Consider the following 18,811-nt stretch of genomic DNA (forward strand, 5'->3'; position numbering starts at 1 on the left):
GACTGGTGTGTCTGGCACAGGAAAATACACAGCGGAAGGATACGAAGCATGTAAAGTTTAGTAAAAGAGGCAATATGAATGGGTTTTGGGTCCCAGGATGAGACTGTGACCTCTTTAGCTGCAGCTGTTTAAGAGATTACACTGATAACAATAGGCTAGCTACTCTCCATTGGGACAACAGAAAAAGTGCTAATTCTTCTGAAAAGAGGGGCCTGAAGGCATACTGCTGAAGGAGTTTCCAGCTTCTCATGGTTGGGCTTCATTCCCTGTGGATTAAATTTGGCGGCACTGCCCAAATGATACTAGTTTTACAAACATTCAGATGAAGGAAATACAAAATTATGAAGCATGTACAGTTCTGAAGATAGCTACTAAAAGGCAGGGTTAAATGCCTGCATGGAGTCATGGAAGGGCATTGCATGGAAATGTGAACACGTATCATGGTTGCAGTGCAAAACCAGGTTTGGGAGATGCCAGAACTACTGGACACCTCTAAGAAAAAATGTTGATTCAGGTTCATTCTGTCCAGGCAGCAACAACACAATTGGAAAGGCAGAGTTACCCAAGCCTTGTGAGCCTGGAGGATTTCATCAGGAGTTCCAGGTACTAGACTTGGAGCTGCAGGATTTGATGCTTACCCTGCTGGTTTTCAATCTTGCATTGGCCCAATCTTTCTTTGTTATTACCCTCATTCCTTATTTTGGAGTGGGAGCGTTTATTTTGTGCCATTATGTGGTAGAAATGTTTTGATGTTATAGGACTCCCAGTTAAGACAGTCTTCAGTCAACATGATACTTTGGAGTTTTGAACAGTGTTGGAATTGGTAAACGGACTTAAAAGGGACTTTTAAGATATGACTTGAATGCATTATGCATCATGAGATAGCTGTAAATCTACTCAAGTCATGGGAGGAATATGGTAATTTGATTGTATAATGTCCCTGTGGTGGTTTGACTCAGGTGTCCCCCATAAACTTAGATATTCTGAACGCTAGGTTCCCAGCTGATGGAGATTTGGAAAATTAACGCCTCTTGGAGGGAGTGTATTGTAGGAGACAGGCTTATGGGTATTACAGCCAGTTTCCCCTTACCAGTGTTTGGCACACTCTCCTGTTGCTATTGTCCACCTTATGTTGGCCAGGGGGTGATGTCCATCCTCTGCTTATGTTGTCGTTTTCCCTGCCATCATGGAGCTTCCCCCTCGAGCCTGTAAGCCCATAAGTGGATTGGTTGGGTGACTTCTATCAGCAATGCAAACCTGACTGCAACAGTAAAGTGGTACCAAAGAGTGGAGCTGCTGCTAGACACCTGACTGTGTGGCCTTTTAGAACTGATTTTTCAGGAGGTATGTAGAAGGACTTGAAACCTTGGCCTAAGAGTCACCTTGCAATGCCGTAAATTTGATGGACTATTTTGGTCAGAGTTGAAAGACCTGAATGTAGTAAGAACTATGGACTGTGAGATTTGGCTTATGAGGGTGAGAAAGACCTTTGCTTGGACTAGGCTAGCAGTTTGTGTAAGAAGCTTGCTGTTATGCCCATGTCCTCAGAAGTTGTGCAGGGTAGCATGGTGTAGAAATGGTCTGGTGTGAGCAGAGGGGTATGGCACAGAAAAAATGCAATCTCTGGGCCGAAACTTTTGCCTGTTCAGCTGCAATTGTATGAGATGTTACAACCGTTGAGATTGAGCCAGCTAACCTACATTGGGACAACAGAAAGAATGCAGAGTCTTTAGAACAGACCTGAATGCTGAAGGAGTGTTCTGTTCAAAGTCTGTTTTATTTCCTGCTGGATTAACAAACTGACAACCATCTGGTATTATGGAGTATAAGAAATACAGGAAAGTGAGGGTCATTGAATTTGGTCATGTGTTTTGGAAATGGCCATGGGCAGCGTGAAGCAGGTTCGCTGGATGCCTGGATGGAGACCTGATGGAGCTGTGAGGATGGTCCCTGGGTTGCACTGTAGACCCAGTAGAGATGCTGGGACCATGATATGCATGCCAAGGAAAGCTGCCAGCCCCCAGATGAAGTTTTCCAGGACTGTGAGTCGCCTAGCTAGAGGGGTAGAATTGGAACTCCAGAGACTTGTTGCTAGTTAGAATTAATGGACTTGGAGCTACAGAGTTTGATGTTTGCCCTGGTTGTTTTAAATCTTGTATTGGTTGAGTATTTATTTGCTATACCCAATGTGATCTTTATTCTGTGCCATTATGGGTTTTTTTTTTAGTTTTTATTTTTTGGTATTGCAGTTAAAAGACTGGACTATGGGGATGTTTGAACATCACTGAAATTGATGAGAAGTATGGGGACTTTTAAAATTGGACTGAATGCATTGCATTTTACATCATGTATGGTTATCAAATGCTTATCATATGAGGGCCAGGGGCAGAAAGTGGTGGTTTGATTCAGGTGTCCCCCACAAACTTAGGTGTTCTGAATGTTAACATTCCCAACTAATAGAGATTTGGGAATTAATGCCTCCTGGAGGCAGTGTATTGTTGGGGGCGGGCTTCTAGGTGTTATAACAAACTACCTTTTGAACCTCTTGGCACTTTCCTGTTGCTGTTGTGCATCTGATGTTGCTCAGGAGGTAATGTCCACCCTCTGGTTATTTTCCCCTGCCATCATGGTGCTTCCCCAAAATAAACCTTTTTCCCACAAGCTGCTCTTGGGCGGGTATTTTTTTTTGCCAGCAATGTGTACTTGACTGCAAATATATATATATATTTATTTATTTATATATATAGTAATGGAAAATGAGCTGGGTGTGGTGGTGCATGTCTTTAATCCCAGCACTTAGGTGGCTAATGTAGGAGGATCACTGTGACTTTGAGGCCAGAATGGATCTAAGAGTACCAGTTTAGGCTGGGCTAGAGTGGGACCCTACATCAAAACAAACAAACAAACAAACAACAAATGAAAGTAGGGCTGGAGAAATGGCTCAGCAGTTAAGGCACTTGCCTGCAAAGCCAAAGGACCCAGGTTCAATTCCCTAGGACCCACGTAAGCCAGATGCATAACATGGCACATGGGTCTGGAGTTTGTTTGCAGTGGCTGGAGGCCCTGGTGTGCCCATTTTCCTTCTTCCTCTCCCCCTCCATCCCTCTCTCCCTCTTCTCTCTCTCTGAAATAAATAAAAATAAAATTTATTTATTTGACAGAAAACAAGGGAGAGAGAGAGACAGAATGGGCGCGGCAGGGCCTCCAGCCACTGCAAACGAGCACTCCCTTGTGCATCTGGCTAATGTGAGTCCTGGGGAATCGAACCTGGGTCCTTTGGCTTTGCAGGCAAGCGCCTTAACCGCTAATTTTTTTAATTTAATTAATTGAAAAGGAAACAGGTAATTTATAAAACTGCATTAGCAAGAGTATGAACATATATAAGATGTGCTCTCCAATTTATAAAAGTATTAGTGCAGTAAGTCTCAAGGCCATTAAAAAATTTTTCAGGGTTGCAGAGATGCCTTAGCAATTAAGGTGCTTGCCTGCAAAGCCTAAGTACCCATATTTAAGTCCCCAGATTCCACTACAGTCAGATGCACAATATGGCATATGCTCAAGGTCACACATATGCACAGGGTGGCGCATACATCTGGAGTTCAATTAAAGTGGCTGGAGGCCTTGAGTGCCAATTCTCTGTCATGTTCTCTTTTGTTTAAAACAGAACAAAACAAAAGACCAGTTTGTTGGACTTGCCTCAAAAAAAAATTTTTTTTTTCTTCCCAGAGGACCAATTTGAAAATAAAGATTTGGGCTGGAGAGATGGCTTAGTGGTTCAGGCGCTTGCCTGCAAAGGCAAAGGACCCAGGTTTGATTTACCAGGACTCATATAAGCCAGATGCACAAGGGGGCACACATATCTGGAGTTCGTTTACAGCAGATGGAGGCCCTGACATGCCCTTTCTCTCTTTGTCTGTCTCTTACATAAATAAAGAAAAATAAAATATTTTTTAAAATAAAGATTTTCAGCTGGGTGTGGTGGTGCATGCCTTTAATCCCAGTACTTGGGAGGCAGAGGTAGGAATATCACCCTAAGACTACATAGTGAATTCCAGGTCAGCCTGAGAGTGAGACCCTACCTCCTGCCCCTCCAAAAAAGGAAAGATTTTGGAATCCCTAAATTTGATCCTCAGGCCCTACTTACAAACCCAGAAGCTATGGTTGGTTTCTATAATCTCAGCATGCTAAAGCTGACAGTGAAGTGGAAGTGTTTAATGGGAGAAGCTTGTGGTGAGCACATCAAAGAATAGCACAGCAAGAATCCAGAGTAAGAAACCCTGCCTATGAAGTGGACTGGTAAAGACCAATCCCAAAGCTGTCCTCTGACATTCATATATATACCATGGCCATGTACTTATTGATGAATACACACACAAACATGTGCAAGCACATGTATGTGCACACACACACACAAATAAATAGTCTTAGCTCGGCATGGTGGAGCATGCTTTTAATCCCAGCACTTGGGAGACTGAGGTAGGAGGATCACTGCGAGTTTGAGGCCAACCTGAGACTACATAGTGAATTCCAGGTCAGCTTAAGCTAGAGTGAAAACCTACCTCGAAAAAAATCAAAGAACAAACAACAACAAAAGTCTTGATTTCTCACCTTAGACTTACATTCTCTGAACCAATGTCTATTTAAAATACAGATTCAAAGGCCGGGTATGGTGGCACATGCCCTTAATCCTAGCACTCGTGCACTCAGGAGGCAGAGGTAGGAGGATCGCCATGAGTTCAAGGCTACCCTGAGACTACAGAGTGAATTCCAGGTCAGCCTGGACTAGAGTGAGACCCTACCTCGGAAAGTAAATAAATAAATAAATAAATAAATAAATAAATAACAGATTCAAATACACTTGACCTTTCAATGACAAATGAAAATATTTAATTAATGGTAAGTTCAAGAAATATGTATTTCCTAACCACGTCATTAAAACAAAGCTAAGGCTGGGTGTGGTTGTGCACACCTTTAATTCCAGTATTCTGGAGGCTGAGGTAGAATTATCACTGTGAGTTCAAGGTCAGCCTGAGCTAGAGTGAGACCGTACCTTGAAAAAGGTAAAACCAAAACCAAACCAAACCAAAACACCCCACAAAGCTAAGAAACCATGCAATTATTTTTAGTCATAAATTTAAAAAGTTGTGGAGGATCCCTCTCCAACCCCACCAAATCAATGTGCATGGTGTTTTATAAAAAAGCTCAAGAAAGGGGCCAAGAAGACATCTGGTCATTAAAGTGCTTGAGTGCAATCATGAGGATCTGAGTTTAATACCCAGAATCCACATTAACAAAGCTTGGCATGGTTTAGTGTGTGCTTGTAATCTTAGCAGTGAGGAGGCAAAAAAAGGTGTATCATTGGGGCTTACTGGCCAGCCAGTATAGCCTACTTGCTGAGTTCCAGGACACTGAGAGACCCTGTCTCAAAAACAGGTTGATACAGGGCTGAAGAGATGACTTAGTGGTTACAATGCATGCCTGGGAAGCCTAAGGGACCAGGTTCAATTCTCCAGGTCCCACTTAAGCCAGATGCACATGGTGGCACAAGCATCTGGAGTTCATGTGCAGTGGCTGGAAGCCTTGACACCCATTCTCACTCCCTTTATCTCTCTCTCTCCCGTCTCTAATAAATAAATAAATTAAATTAAAAAAAAAAAAAACAACAAACAGGTGAATACAAAGGTGAGGCAAGCACAAGATCACACATGCCCACTGGTGGCAGAAGCGTTTGGAGTTCAATTCTAGTGGCTGTGGCCCTGGACACTCTCTCTCAAAAAAAAAAAAAAAAAAAAAAAGCCACCCTGAGACTCCATAGTGAATTCCAGGTCAGCCTGGGCTAGAGTGAATGAGACCCTACCTCGAAAAACCAAAAACAAAAAGTGAATAGTAGCTGAGGAGTGACATCAAAGGTTGTCTTCTGGTTTCCACAGGCACAGTCACACACACACATGTACAGAAAACATATAAAAACACATATATACACACAAAATCTGAAGTAAAATGAAACTAAATGCTAAGACTCTTTAGTACTTATAAATACACCTCCATGGTATTTTACAGCGTGGAATCCATATACACTTCTACCTTTTCTACTCCCTTCTCTTTTCTTTACCCTTTTTTTTTTGTTTGTTTGTTTTTTGAGGAAGGGTCTCACTCTAGTCCGGGCTGACCTGGAATTCACTCTGTAGTCTCAGGGTGGCCTTGAACTCATGGCGATCCTCCTACCTCTGCCTCCCAAGTGCTGGGATTAAAGGCATGTGCCACCATGCCCGGCTCCTTTACCTTTTTTTTTTTTTTTGGTTTTTTGAGGTAGGGTCTCACTCTAGCCCAGGCTGACCTGGAATTCACTATGGAGCCTCAGGGTAGCCTCGAACTCACGGCAATCCTCCCACCTCTGCCTCCCGAATGCTGGGATTAAAGGCGTGAGCCACCATGCCCGGCTCCTTTACCTTTTTAAGAACCCTACAAAAACAACTGAGAAGTACATTTCAGTCCAAAGAACTTTTCAGTCACAGCTGAAAAATAAAAGACTGACACACAAGCCAGATGAAATCCACAAAAGGTCTTTCATGCTTTTCCAAGTTCAACTCACCTCACCATTATCCTTGTCAATACTATGTGATTCATCCAATATCCTATCCACCTCTACATAGTCTGGATTGAAAGGTTCTTCATCCTGATGTGTGATGAAACCAAATGACAGAAAAATTAGCATATGTTAAGTTTATGACTTTTCACCTCACTTCATCTTAAACAGCTGATACTTTTTTAAAAAAAGAAAACTTGAATGGGCATTTTCATATTAATTCATACAACTTTACCTGTATCTTTACCTATATGGAAATCTGTTACAAGAGAAAGTGTTTCTTATCCCTAAGAGCAGCTAGTTTCTCCATACGTGTCCATACGTCTCTGGATTTTATCTACTGAATCATCCAAACTTGCTCCCACAACTTGCTACTCTCATACCTTGACTGTAGAATCTGCTACAACTATTTTTTTCTGCTTTGCCTTTAACTTTCAAGGACTTCACATACACATACACACATACCCATTGCTTCATCTCTTTCATATGTTTATGGGTTCCACTTTTCTTTCCACCTGCCTCACATAAGCCAAGGCCCTGTATAACTTCCAAATTGTTAAACAAAATGGACATATTTCTTTGCTCAAAGAGCTCCAATTATTAATTAGTAGTAAGCCTGGATTTAAGAAATTATTTTTTCAAGAAGTTATTTATTTGAGAGACAGAGAGAAAAAGAGGCAGAGACAAAAAGAGAGAATGAGTGTGCCAGGGCCTTTAGCTGCTGCAAACAAACTCCAGACATATATGACACCTTGTGCATGTGGCTTACTTGGGTACTGGGAAATCGAACCTGGGTTCTTTGGGCTTGCAGGCAAGTGCCTTAATCTCTAAACCATCTCTCCACCCCTAAGAAATTACTTTTACTGACTAGATTAAACTTGAGGGAAAAAATGTTTTTTGAGACTGGAGAGGAATCTCAGTTAGTGAAGTACATATCTAGCATGTACAAAGCCCTGGGCTCACTCTTTAACATCACATGAATGAAGAGTGGGATACATGCCTTTAATCTCAGCAACTAAAAGGTATAGGTAGGAGGATCAGAAGTTTAAGGTTACATTTAGATACAGAGTTCAAAGCTTGGGCTATAAAAGACCCTGTCTCAAAAAAAGGGAGGGCAGGCTGGAAAGATAGTTTAGCTGTGAAGCCTAAGGAGCCTGGTCCAAGGCTTGATTCCCCAGTACTCATGTAAGCCAGATACACAAGAGGAGGGGGGGGGCATGCATCTGGAGTTTGTTTGCAGTGGCTGGAAGCCCTGGTACGCCCACCCTCTCTCTCGCTGCCTGTCCCTCTCAAATAAATAAATAAACAAAAATGGAAAAAAATGGGGGAGGGAGGCATGGTGGCACACTCCTTTAATCCCAGCACTCTGGAGGCAGAGGTAGGAGGATCACCGTGAGTTCAAGGCCACCCTGAGACTACATAGGGAATTCCAGGTCAGCCTGGACTAGAGTGAGACCCTACCTTGAAAAAAATCAAAAAAGGGGAGGGGGACTGCAGAAATGGCTAAGCAGTTAAGGCACTTGCCTGTAAAACTTAATGACCCAGGTTTGATTACCCAGTACCTACATAAAGCCAGATACACAAAGTGGTGCATGCATCTGGAGTCTGAGGGCCTATTCTCTCTCAAATAAAATATTTCAAAACAACAACAAAAAACCCTAAAAGAACAAAATAACAAAACAAAACAAGCAAAAACAATAACAACAACAAAAAAGAACAAAACTCAAACTGAGTTTTCTCTTAGCAAGATAGCTCTCTATGCCTAAACATATCAATAGCTAAAGACTACTATTAGAGAAATGAGTACCTGAAATGAACCATATATCACATTATCATCCCTTCTGAGAATACTCTATGCATACTATTAACCTCATAATATCAAGCCCTATAATCAACAGATTGTATTTAAACTGAGGAAAACAAAAGCATGTGTAATGAAGGAAATAATCACTCAAAATTAAAACTTTACATCAACATATAAAAAAAACTACTAACTAGATGCCTTTTGACAGGTCAGCTGTGGATGAACACCCTGTAATTAATTTGTACTTCTAGGAAAGAAATTAAAAAAAAACCACATGGGGCCGGGCGTGGTGGCGCACGCCTTTAATCCCAGCACTCGGGAGGCAGAGGTAGGAGGATCGCCGTGAGTTCAAGGCCACCCTGAGACTACAGAGTTAATTCCAGGTCAGCCTGGACCAGAGTGAGACCCTACCTCAAAAAAAAAAAAAAAAAAAAAAAAAAACACATGGGGTAGTGCACTCCTGTAATCTCAGTCCTTAGGAAGCAAAGGCAGGGGGAAGGTAAATTTGATGCTAGCCTAGGTTACACAGCAAGACACTGTCTCAAAAACCTAAGTCTAAGCCAGGAGGTTTGTGCTTACTTGTGTGCATTAGAAATAAAGCTGTTGGGGGATGGACATGGTAGCACACACCTTTAATCCCAGCACTCGGGAGGCAGAGGTAGGAGGATCACCATGAGTTCGAGGCCACCCTGAGACTACATAGTGAATTCCAGGTCAGCCTGAGCTAGAGTGAGACCCTACCTCGGGGCGGGAGGGAGAACCCTAACACTAAAAAGAAAATCAGAAATAACAATGATATCTTATTACCTCATGGAAGAAATGTCTCATCTGAGCCATTTTTGTTTTGAAGCGCTTTAGTTTTTGATGAATCCTCTTATCCTTCTCTAGTTGGGAGATAGTTGCCCATTCACAGTGCAGATAGGAGCTTCAGGGGAATGAAATAGCCAGTTATAATGTGAGAAAGAGAAACTGGGATGCTAGTATTTGAGAATTTAGGATTAGATCACAAACGACAGGGTGAATGTGTAGGTAATGTGTTTTAGCTTAGATAGTGCTTCTGAAGCTTTAATCTTGCCATAAACTAGCTTTATCACCCATATTTGTAAATAACACCCCAGTAATACAATTCTGTTAGTTCATGCACATAGTTAAGAGTAACAAGGTCTTAGCTAAGGTAGAGAACATTTCAAAGAATTTTGTCAGAAATTTCTCACCCCACTTTCTTGCAAAGAAACAGTAACTCATTTCAAACTTTTTTTCTCTAGACACCCATTGGAAACAATAGAAAAGGGACATATTCCCATGCATAATGGTCTATCTGGCAATCTTTTTTTTAAACCCTGCGGAGTTTGGGGTGAATGGCTTTTAGCAGAAATAACATACTAGTTCTTGTACTTGACAAAGAATTCTTCGGCTTCGGCATATTGTCCAGAAGGAAGCTGAGAAAAAAGACAGAAATTATCACTAATCTCTTATTGATCAAGAAGATCCTTTATTTTAGCTACACATAGAAAAAATTCATCTGAATGTTCTCTGAATGTTTTATTTTTATGTTTTGATGCAGGAAAAAAGGAACTAATTGAGTATTTCAATAATAGAGGTTGGACAGCTGGAAAAATAACTTTTATCCATTGTAAACAGATTAGTGACAGAAGAGGCATTAAGACACATCCTATTTTCTAACTACCTTCACGCATTATCTCTCATAACTATACCCTAGCAATATCCTGTCATTCAATAGAACCTGCAAACTGGGCTGTCATTCAGTACCATGCCAAAGGCACAATCATTAGCATAGCAAAAGAAATAAAAACACAAAAATATCTAAAAACCTATGAATTTAGCATTATAGGATGCTATTAGAGAGAGAGGCCTCACCTCCTTCTTTACAACACGCATAGAAAGCACCTTGTCCACAATAGCTGCATCTTCTTCACTGGGATTCTCCTATAGCAAAAGATGCTATCAGTCAACAAATGAGTGAAAAGAGCAAAACTAGGCACAGTAGCTCACCCTATAATCCCAACACTCAGGAAGAGGTTGAGGCAGAAGAATTGTGAGTTCCAAGCCAGCCTAGGCTACACAGTCACTTCTAGACCAGCTTGGGATGTACAGTAAGACTCTCTCAAAAACCAAAATCAACACACGCAAAAAGGAAACAACTTACCACAAAGAACTGCATGGAAGGCAAAGTCTCTCCATCTGGTTCTTGCAATGGTTCAGGGAGAATAGGCTCAGGTTTTATTGGACCAGTTACATCTACCTCCTCCTCCTCTTCATCATCCGTGATCTTTATATCAAGGTCTTCTGTATATTTTTTTCGTTTAACTTGGCGATTTGAACGTCTTTTCTGTAAAAGAAAAAAAAGTTAACAATAATTGTTCAGGCCAGGTGGGCATTGTGGTGCATGCCATTAAGTTCCAGAAGGGAAGGATGGGGTAGCAAGATAGCCATGATTTCTGAGGCCAGCCTGGGACAGAGTGAAATTCTATCTTGGAAAACAACAAACCAAGTAACTATTCAAGACTCTCAAATGGAGAATTTTTTTCAGAAACAGAGTGAGCCTATGTATCTGTACTCAGGTTGGCCTTGTACTGTTGAGCCTACTGCTTCTGTCTCCTGAGTATCACCACACTTGGCTTTCAGAGAACTTTTAAAAAATTAAAAATTTATTTTATTTATTGAGAGAGATAGAAAAGAGGCAGGCAGTCAGTATAGGCATGCCAGGTCCTCCTGCCATGGCAAATGAACTTTTAAAAACATTTGCCTATGTTAACATACTTGGATTTCATCCCAAAATTACTATGAAAAACTAAACCAAACGATGTTAACTTATTTACCAAATTATGTAACTTTTTAAATGTATTAGATATCCAGCATTTAAATATATATATATATTTTTTTGGGGGGGGGGTTTCAAGGTAGGGTCTCACTCTAGCTCAGGCTGACCTGGAATTCACTATGTAGTCTCAGGGTGGCCTCAAACTCACAGCGATCCTCCTACCTCGGCCTCCCAAGTACTGTGATTAAAGGCGTGCGCCACCACGTCCGGCAAAAAAAAATTTTATTTATTTGGGGGGAGGAGGGGGAGGGCAGGGAAGGAGAGAAGGGGGAGGGGGGAGGGGAGGGGAGGGGAGGGGAAGAGAGAAGAAAGGCACACCAGAGCCTCTAGCCACTGCAAACAAACTCTGGATGTATGTGGCACCTTAGGCATCTGGCTTACCTGGGTACTGGGAGATGAACCTGGGTCTTTAGTCTTCACAGGCAAGCACCTTAACAGCTAAGCCATCTCTTCAGCCTGATATTCAACATTTTATGCCACTGTTTTATCAGCAGCCAGGAACCCATGTACTACTGGTAAGAAGCTCTAGGAAATTCACCTTGAACTTTCCAGTCACAAGGTATAATAGAATTCACAACAGACTAAAGTATAATAGTACAAGAAAATTATCTCTAGTTTTTTAGTTAAGGGTTTTTGTTTTAGCATACAATCATATTGTTATGCACTATTCTGTCACATTTCTAGTTAATATTTCTTAAGAAATATATTCCTATCAAGACATTTTAGATCTACTTTATTTTTTCCAAGTGATTGAGTATACCCACTTAAAAAGAAATTTAATACCAGGCGTGGTGGTACACACCTTTAATCCCAGCAGAAGTAGGAGGGTTCACTGTGAGTTCCAGGAGGCCCTGAGATTACAAAGTGATTTCCAGGTCAGCCTGGGCTACAGCAAGACCCTACCTTGAAAAGCCAAAAAATAAAGATAAAATAAAGAAGTTTATAATTGTAGCTCAAAATATAAAAATGGGGAAGGACAGATGAAATTAAATAAGATATAAAATCTATACAAAGAAAAACTGCCAGGCAAGGTGGCATACACCTTTAATCCCAGCACTCTGGAGACTGAAGGAGAAGGATTGCCACAAGACTGGGACCAACCTAGAGCTATAGAGTGGGTGCCAGTTCAACCTGTGACCCTGCCTCAAGTAAAGGAAGGAAGGAAGGAAGGAAGGAAGGAAGGAAAATTCTCTACGTCACAAAAGACAAACTTTAATAAATAATAGAGCAAACAATTCTTAGTCTAGAGATAGCTTATCAGTTAAGGTGCTTGCCTAAGAAGCCTAAGGACCCAAGTTCGACTCCCCAGTACCCATGTAAGCTAGATGCACAAGATGGTGTATGCATATGGTATTTGTAATGGCTGAAGGCCCTGGAGCACCCATTCTCTCTCAAATAAAATCTTGAAAAATATTAAAATAAATATTAAAAACCACTGAATTATTAGCTATAAAAATTTTATGAAAGAACAGGTTTAATTAGATGAGTTTATTCTATATAAAAAGAAATATGGCCGGGCGTGGTGGCACACACCTTTAATCCCAGCACTCCAAAGGCAGAGATAGGAGGATCACGGTGAATTCGAGGCCACCCTGAGACTCCATAGTGAATTCCAGGTCAGTCTGAGCTGAAGTGAAACCCTACCTCAAAAAAAAAAAAAAAAAGAAAGAAAGAAAGAAACATAAATATCTCTGTGGAGAAAGAAATCAGGAAAATCCTATACACATTAGATGAATGGGGCTGGAGAGATGGCTTAGCAGTTACATGTGCTTCCTGCATAAGCATGAGGGTCTGAGAGGGCTCGAGGCCACAACAGTTAGTATCTCTTATCCCATAACAAACAGCTGAGTGACGCTGTATGCATGTGTAACCCCAGTTCCATTGGGGAGAAGAGATCTGAGAATTATCAGAGCCCAACATGCTCTGGAATCAATAAAGAAACTCCAGCTCAAAACAAAACTGGGTGGAAGAGTGGTGTAGCCAGATCCCCAATGTTTCACTCTGGTCAATATAGGTCAGAGACTGCCCACCCCCTTCATCACAGACACGTATATAGAGTACCATATATCCCCAGTCCACACACAAAAGCAAAACACAAAAAGAATGAATATAAGTAAAGAGAATACTTAGGAATAAACCTATCCAAGGAACTTTAGAACACTGAAGAAATGAGAAAGTCACTAGAAATTGCAAAGATCTCCCTGACTCATGGATTGCAATGATATTGTATAAATGGCTATATTCCCAAAAGTATTCAACTTCCAAAGATTTTTTTTTTTACTGAAATAGAACGGATAATCTTAAAATTCATATGATAGTAAAAAAAAAAAAAAAAAAATCCTGATTGGCCAAAACCATTCACTGTCAACTAGACTGGTATTTCCAGAGAGGTTTAACTGAGGAGGGCAGACCAACTGTACATGGCACCATCCCATGGGCTGGTATCCAGGACAAAAGAAAGTGAGGTGAGTACCAGCATTTACCATTCTATGCTTCTTGACTGCAGATACAATGTGACTAGTTGCCTCTAACTCCTGCCTTGCTATTCTCATCTCCAAGTCTCCCCGTCAAGATGTCATCTGTGAGTCAAATAAACTGTTATTCCCTTAAGTCCCCCCCCCCAGGTATTTTGTCATAGCAGGAAGAGTACCTAAGGGGTGAGTCTGAGCAAAGTACATGAAACCCAAGTTTGAAAATTTCATAATTAAACTATTAGTCCATATGATGAATATATGCCAATTTTAAAATAGGAGAAAAAAACCCAATAGGCAAGAAAAACAGGAAAATAAAACAAAACACATGTACCTCATCAGACATCAGCCCCAAGTAAAAATCAAAGAAACAATGACCAAATATAGACTAAAACACTTGTGTGGCTTTACAACATGATAAAAATGGTAATTTTAATCAGTGGAGAAAGGTGGATTACTTTTGTAATTGGCAATTAAAACAGCTGTCTATCAATAGAAAGAATCAAAGAAACAAAATTCCAACAGGATTAAAGATATACATATACATATACATGTATATATATATATATATATATATATATATATATATATATAGAGAGAGAGAGAGAGAGAGAGAGAGAGAGAGAGAGAGAGGGAGGGAGAGAGAGAGAGAGAGAGATAGCGTGCGCGTGTGCGCGCGCGAGCGGGCCAGCAATGGAAGAACACACCTTTAATTCCAGCACTCTGGAAGGCAGAGGTAGTAGGACTGCCATGAGTTCAAGGGTGGCCTGAGGCTACAGAGCGAGTTCCAAGTCAGCCTAGGTTAGAGGGAGACCTACCACAAAATAAACAAATAACAACAACAACAAAAAATGCTGGGCATGGTGGCACACACCTTTAATCCCAGTACTCAGGAGGATCACAGTGAATTTAAGGACACCTTGAGACTACTGCCTTCTTCTTCTCTTCTCTTAATATTCGTACCCTTATATTAATGCCACTCTCACTTTGGGTAGAGAATCTTCTCTTTTCAGATGGCAGTGCCCTTGTGACAACTCAGAAAGTATCATGGTGCTGGAAAGAAGTGACTAGAGTACCGAGTAACATCTCAATCACACCTTCCAAGGCTCAGGGTCTAATGCGGAAGAGGTGGCAGAAAGAATGTAAGAGCCCTGGATATCCATGACCTCATAATGCTTGACACTACTTACGCAAGACCATCATAAGAAAAACATCATGACATCAAAAGAAAAGAGAGACTGATTGAGATGGGGAGGGAATATGATGGAGAATGGAATTTCAAAGGGGAAAGTGAGCCAGGCACTGTGGCGCACGCCTTTAATCCCAGCACTCCTTTAATCCCAGCACTCATGAGGCAGAGGTAGGAGGATCGCCATGAGTTCAAGGCCACCCTGAGATGACAGAGTTAATTCCAGGTCAGCCTGGACCAGAGTGAGACCCTACCTCAAAAAACAAAACAAAACAATCAAAAGGGAAAGTGGGGGGGGGGAGGGATGGTATATTACCATGGGATATTTTTATAAGCATGGAAAATGTTAATAAAAATTGAGAAAGAAAAAGTTAAAAAAAAAAAAAAAAGAATGTAAGAGCCAAAGGAAGGGTAGGATTCCTTACAACATGCTCCCCCCAGACACAAAATGGCCTGGATATCTATGACCTCACAGTGCCTGACACTTCCTACCCAAGACCATCATAACAGGAGGAAAAGATCATGACATCAAAATAAAAGAGAGACGGATTGAGATGGGGAGGGGATATGATGGAGAATAGAATTTCAAAGGGGAAAGTGGGGGGGGGGGAGGGTATTACCATGGGATATTTTTTATAATCATGGAAAATGTTTTTAAAAATTGAGAAAAATTAAATTAAATTAAATAATAATGTTTTTATTGAAAAGTTAAAAAAACCAAGAACAAACAAAAAAGTGAAAAATCAAAGGAGATGTATAATGTTCCTGAGGATGTCACATGTACCCCCCACAACCCACTTACAGAATTTGGGGAAAAAAAATAACAATTTTTCTTAGTAATCCTGGGGTAGGGGGATGTGCTCTACTACACTGACTAATTTGACTATATTATGTAGTCTAAAGTTATACATAAAATATAATCCAATATAAGCAGTTAAGACAAAGCAAATTAAGAAAAATGTCAGACATACTTATTAAGAATAAACATCTTTTTCTGAACAAAAGCAAATTATCAATAACAGAATATACAGAAAAATAACATAAATAGAAAATTTATATAAAGACAATTGACCTTTAGCTTTTTGTTTTGTTTTGAAGGAGGGTCCTAGGCCAGGCTCCCCTAAAACTTACTCTGTAGTTGATCTTCCTAAGTGTTGGGATTAAAGGCATGCATCACCATGCTTGATTCTATTTGCTAGCTTTTAAACAGCAACAACAAAATGCTTACACTCACTCATAATAAAAATAATAAATAAAATAAAATGGTTAAAATAGAAAATCAAACTGATTTTTTCCTTACCTAACAGAGTGGCTAAATTCACAATGTTGATTGAAATCTTTGAAACATGGGATGACAATACAGTCCACTATAAGAGATTAGACTAATATGCTCAAGACCCTTGGTTTGATGACAAAAATTAAGAATAGTGACCAAAAAACCCAAGAACTCAACTGGTTTATATATTCACAAGTAACTTTTAAGTTAATAAAGAAATGCTGGGTTGGGCTGGAGTGATGGCTTTTTCAGGCACTTCCCTAAAATCCAAAGGATCTCAGTTCCATTCCCCAGGACCCATGTAAGCCAGAAGCACAAGGAGGCACACGTGTCCGGAGTTCATCTGCAGTGGCTGTAGGCCATGGTGTGACCACTCTCCCTCACTCTCCAATAAATATTAAAAAAAAAAAACTTAAAAAAAAAAAAATAAATGCTGGGTTGGAGAGATAGCTTAGCGGTTAAGGCACTTGCTGTGAAGCCAAAGGACCCAGGTTTGATTCCCCAGGAACCACATAAGCCAGATGAACAAGGTGGTACATGTGTCTGAAGTTCATTTGCAGCAACTGGAGGCTCTAGCATGTCCATTCTCTCTATCTACCTGTCTCTTTCTCAAATAAATACAAATAAAATATTTTTTTTAAAGTAGACTTCCAGTTAAGATGGCAGCATAGGAACCACACCAAAGCAGCCTAGGGGAGAAAAAGCCAAAAAACAAAAACAAAACAAAAGAACCCAGCAAAATACACTCTTCTACAAAAAAGTGAGGTGTACAAGAAATTACCAACTGCAGCAGAAAAGTAGGAGAGATCTAGAGCGTCTACAGCCCACAGAAGCAGGCAGAAGCAGCTCCAGCAGTGGTGGCACCAGGTCCATGTGCCTCCAGCCTTAAGTCTCAGCCTGAGCCGCAGGAAAAGCCAGGTGAGGAGACTCTCCACTCACACCGCAAACTCAAGAAACGTGAAGCGAGTAGGGCAGGGAAGAATGGAGTAGTAGCTCGTGAGGAAGACTGCTGCAAGGGCCAGGGGGAAAACATCAGCCACCATCCACAGCCTCCCCTCCCCCACCGCCAATGGGAATGCCAGCAAGCACCAGAGACTTGGGGAAGGGAGCTCACCTCAACAGCACCAGACAGGCAATCAGAGCCATGACCCAGAGACCCAGCCAGCCTACCTGAACCCACAGCACAACAAAGAGGGACCCAAGCAGGAGCGCAGTATAATTGAAACCAAAACCACCCCAAAAGGGATTACACCAGGGAAGGGTCTCACATGGTCACAAGCTGACTGGAACCCTCAACAGACTAGAAATCTTAGCCTCCTAGTTGACAGGATTAAGGGTGTGGGGCAACACACATTCTAAGGGACTGTGACTTTGTTTGAGGATCTGGTAGTCATAATACCTACTTTTGCATAAATACTCTGTGTTGTTTTTCATTGAATGTGTACATTGTTTAGTTAAATTTTACAATCTGAAGCTGGGCGTGGGGGTGCATGCTTTTAATCCTAGCAATGGAGGCAGAGGAAGGAGGACTGCCATGAATTCAAGGCCACCCTGAGACTCCATAGTGAATTCCAGGTCAGCCTGGGCCAGAGTGAGACCCTACCTTGAAAACAAAAAAAAAAAAAAAAAAAAAAAAAAATTTAGAATCTGCCTGTTTTTTGTTCTGCTCAGCCTTCTTGAATACTCTCATAGTAGGCAAACCCAACATCTAGTGGTACTTTTGTAGTTACTCTGAGTCTTAAGACCCACACCTAGCAACTTAAGCACCTACCCTGAAGACATAGAACGTCAGATTGATTAATACATCTAATAATACTGCAACTAATTAGAAAATCCAAGCATTAAATTAATCCAATATGCAAAAATATATACATTATAACACAAGAAACACAAAAAAATCAAGACAATATAAATCCACCAAAAAGTATTAATGCATCAGAAATGACCTCCAGTGAGAATGATATAGAGGAAATTCCCTAGAAAGATTTCAAAAGAATGATTATAACTATGTTCAAAGAAAGCAGGGAGGAAATCAAAGGAATAAAAATAAAGTAAGGGCTGGAGAGATGGCTTAGTGGTTAAGATACTTCCCTGAGAAACCAAAGGACCCATGTTCGACTTCCCAGATCCTACGTAAGCCAGATGCACAAGATCACACATGCAGACAAGGTGGTGTATGCATCTGGAGTTCGACTGCAGTGGCTAGAGGCCATGGTGTGCCAATTGCCTCTCCCTCTCCCATAAAAAAGTAAATAAATATTTATTAAAATGAAATATTGGACTGGGGAGATGGCTTAGTGGTAAAGGTGTTTGCCTGCAAAGCCTAACAACCCAGGTTTGATTCTCCATTACCTACATAAAGCCAGATGCACAAAGTAGCACATGCTTCTGGAGTTTGTTTGCAGTGGCTAGAGGCCCTGTTGTGTCTATTCTATCTTTTCTCTCTCCTTGCAAACAAACAAACTTTACAACAATGCTATATATATTGTTATATACTTTGCTTTCTTTGTTTACCATGGTGTTTTCAATATTAGCACATCCAAATCTACTTCAATATTTTTAATTGCCTACTAATTGTGGATTTTATGAATTCTTAGTTTTATTTGACTATTTGTCTGCCAATGGACATTTTCAATAACTTTG

At 40.8% G+C, this 18,811-nt stretch overlaps 1 protein-coding gene across 11 annotated transcripts in view; it reads right to left on the reverse strand.

Moving 5' to 3' along the window:
* The window catches only part of Chd8 (chromodomain helicase DNA binding protein 8), a 101,596-nt gene that overhangs the window by 35,367 nt on the left and 47,418 nt on the right, over positions 1–18,811 (reverse strand). For all 11 annotated transcript variants that reach the window (XM_045155844.1, XM_045155837.1, XM_045155843.1 and 8 more), the window contains 5 exons: positions 10,558–10,740; positions 10,269–10,337; positions 9,774–9,829; positions 9,198–9,315; positions 6,593–6,676 (listed from right to left, as the gene is read on the reverse strand). In XM_045155844.1, the coding sequence (XP_045011779.1) occupies positions 6,593–6,676; positions 9,198–9,315; positions 9,774–9,829; positions 10,269–10,337; positions 10,558–10,740 (510 nt within the window). The remainder of the gene's footprint in view (positions 1–6,592; positions 6,677–9,197; positions 9,316–9,773; positions 9,830–10,268; positions 10,338–10,557; positions 10,741–18,811) is intronic.

Source organism: Jaculus jaculus, chromosome 8, assembly GCF_020740685.1.
Source record: "Jaculus jaculus isolate mJacJac1 chromosome 8, mJacJac1.mat.Y.cur, whole genome shotgun sequence".
NCBI lineage: Eukaryota > Metazoa > Chordata > Mammalia > Rodentia > Dipodidae > Jaculus > Jaculus jaculus.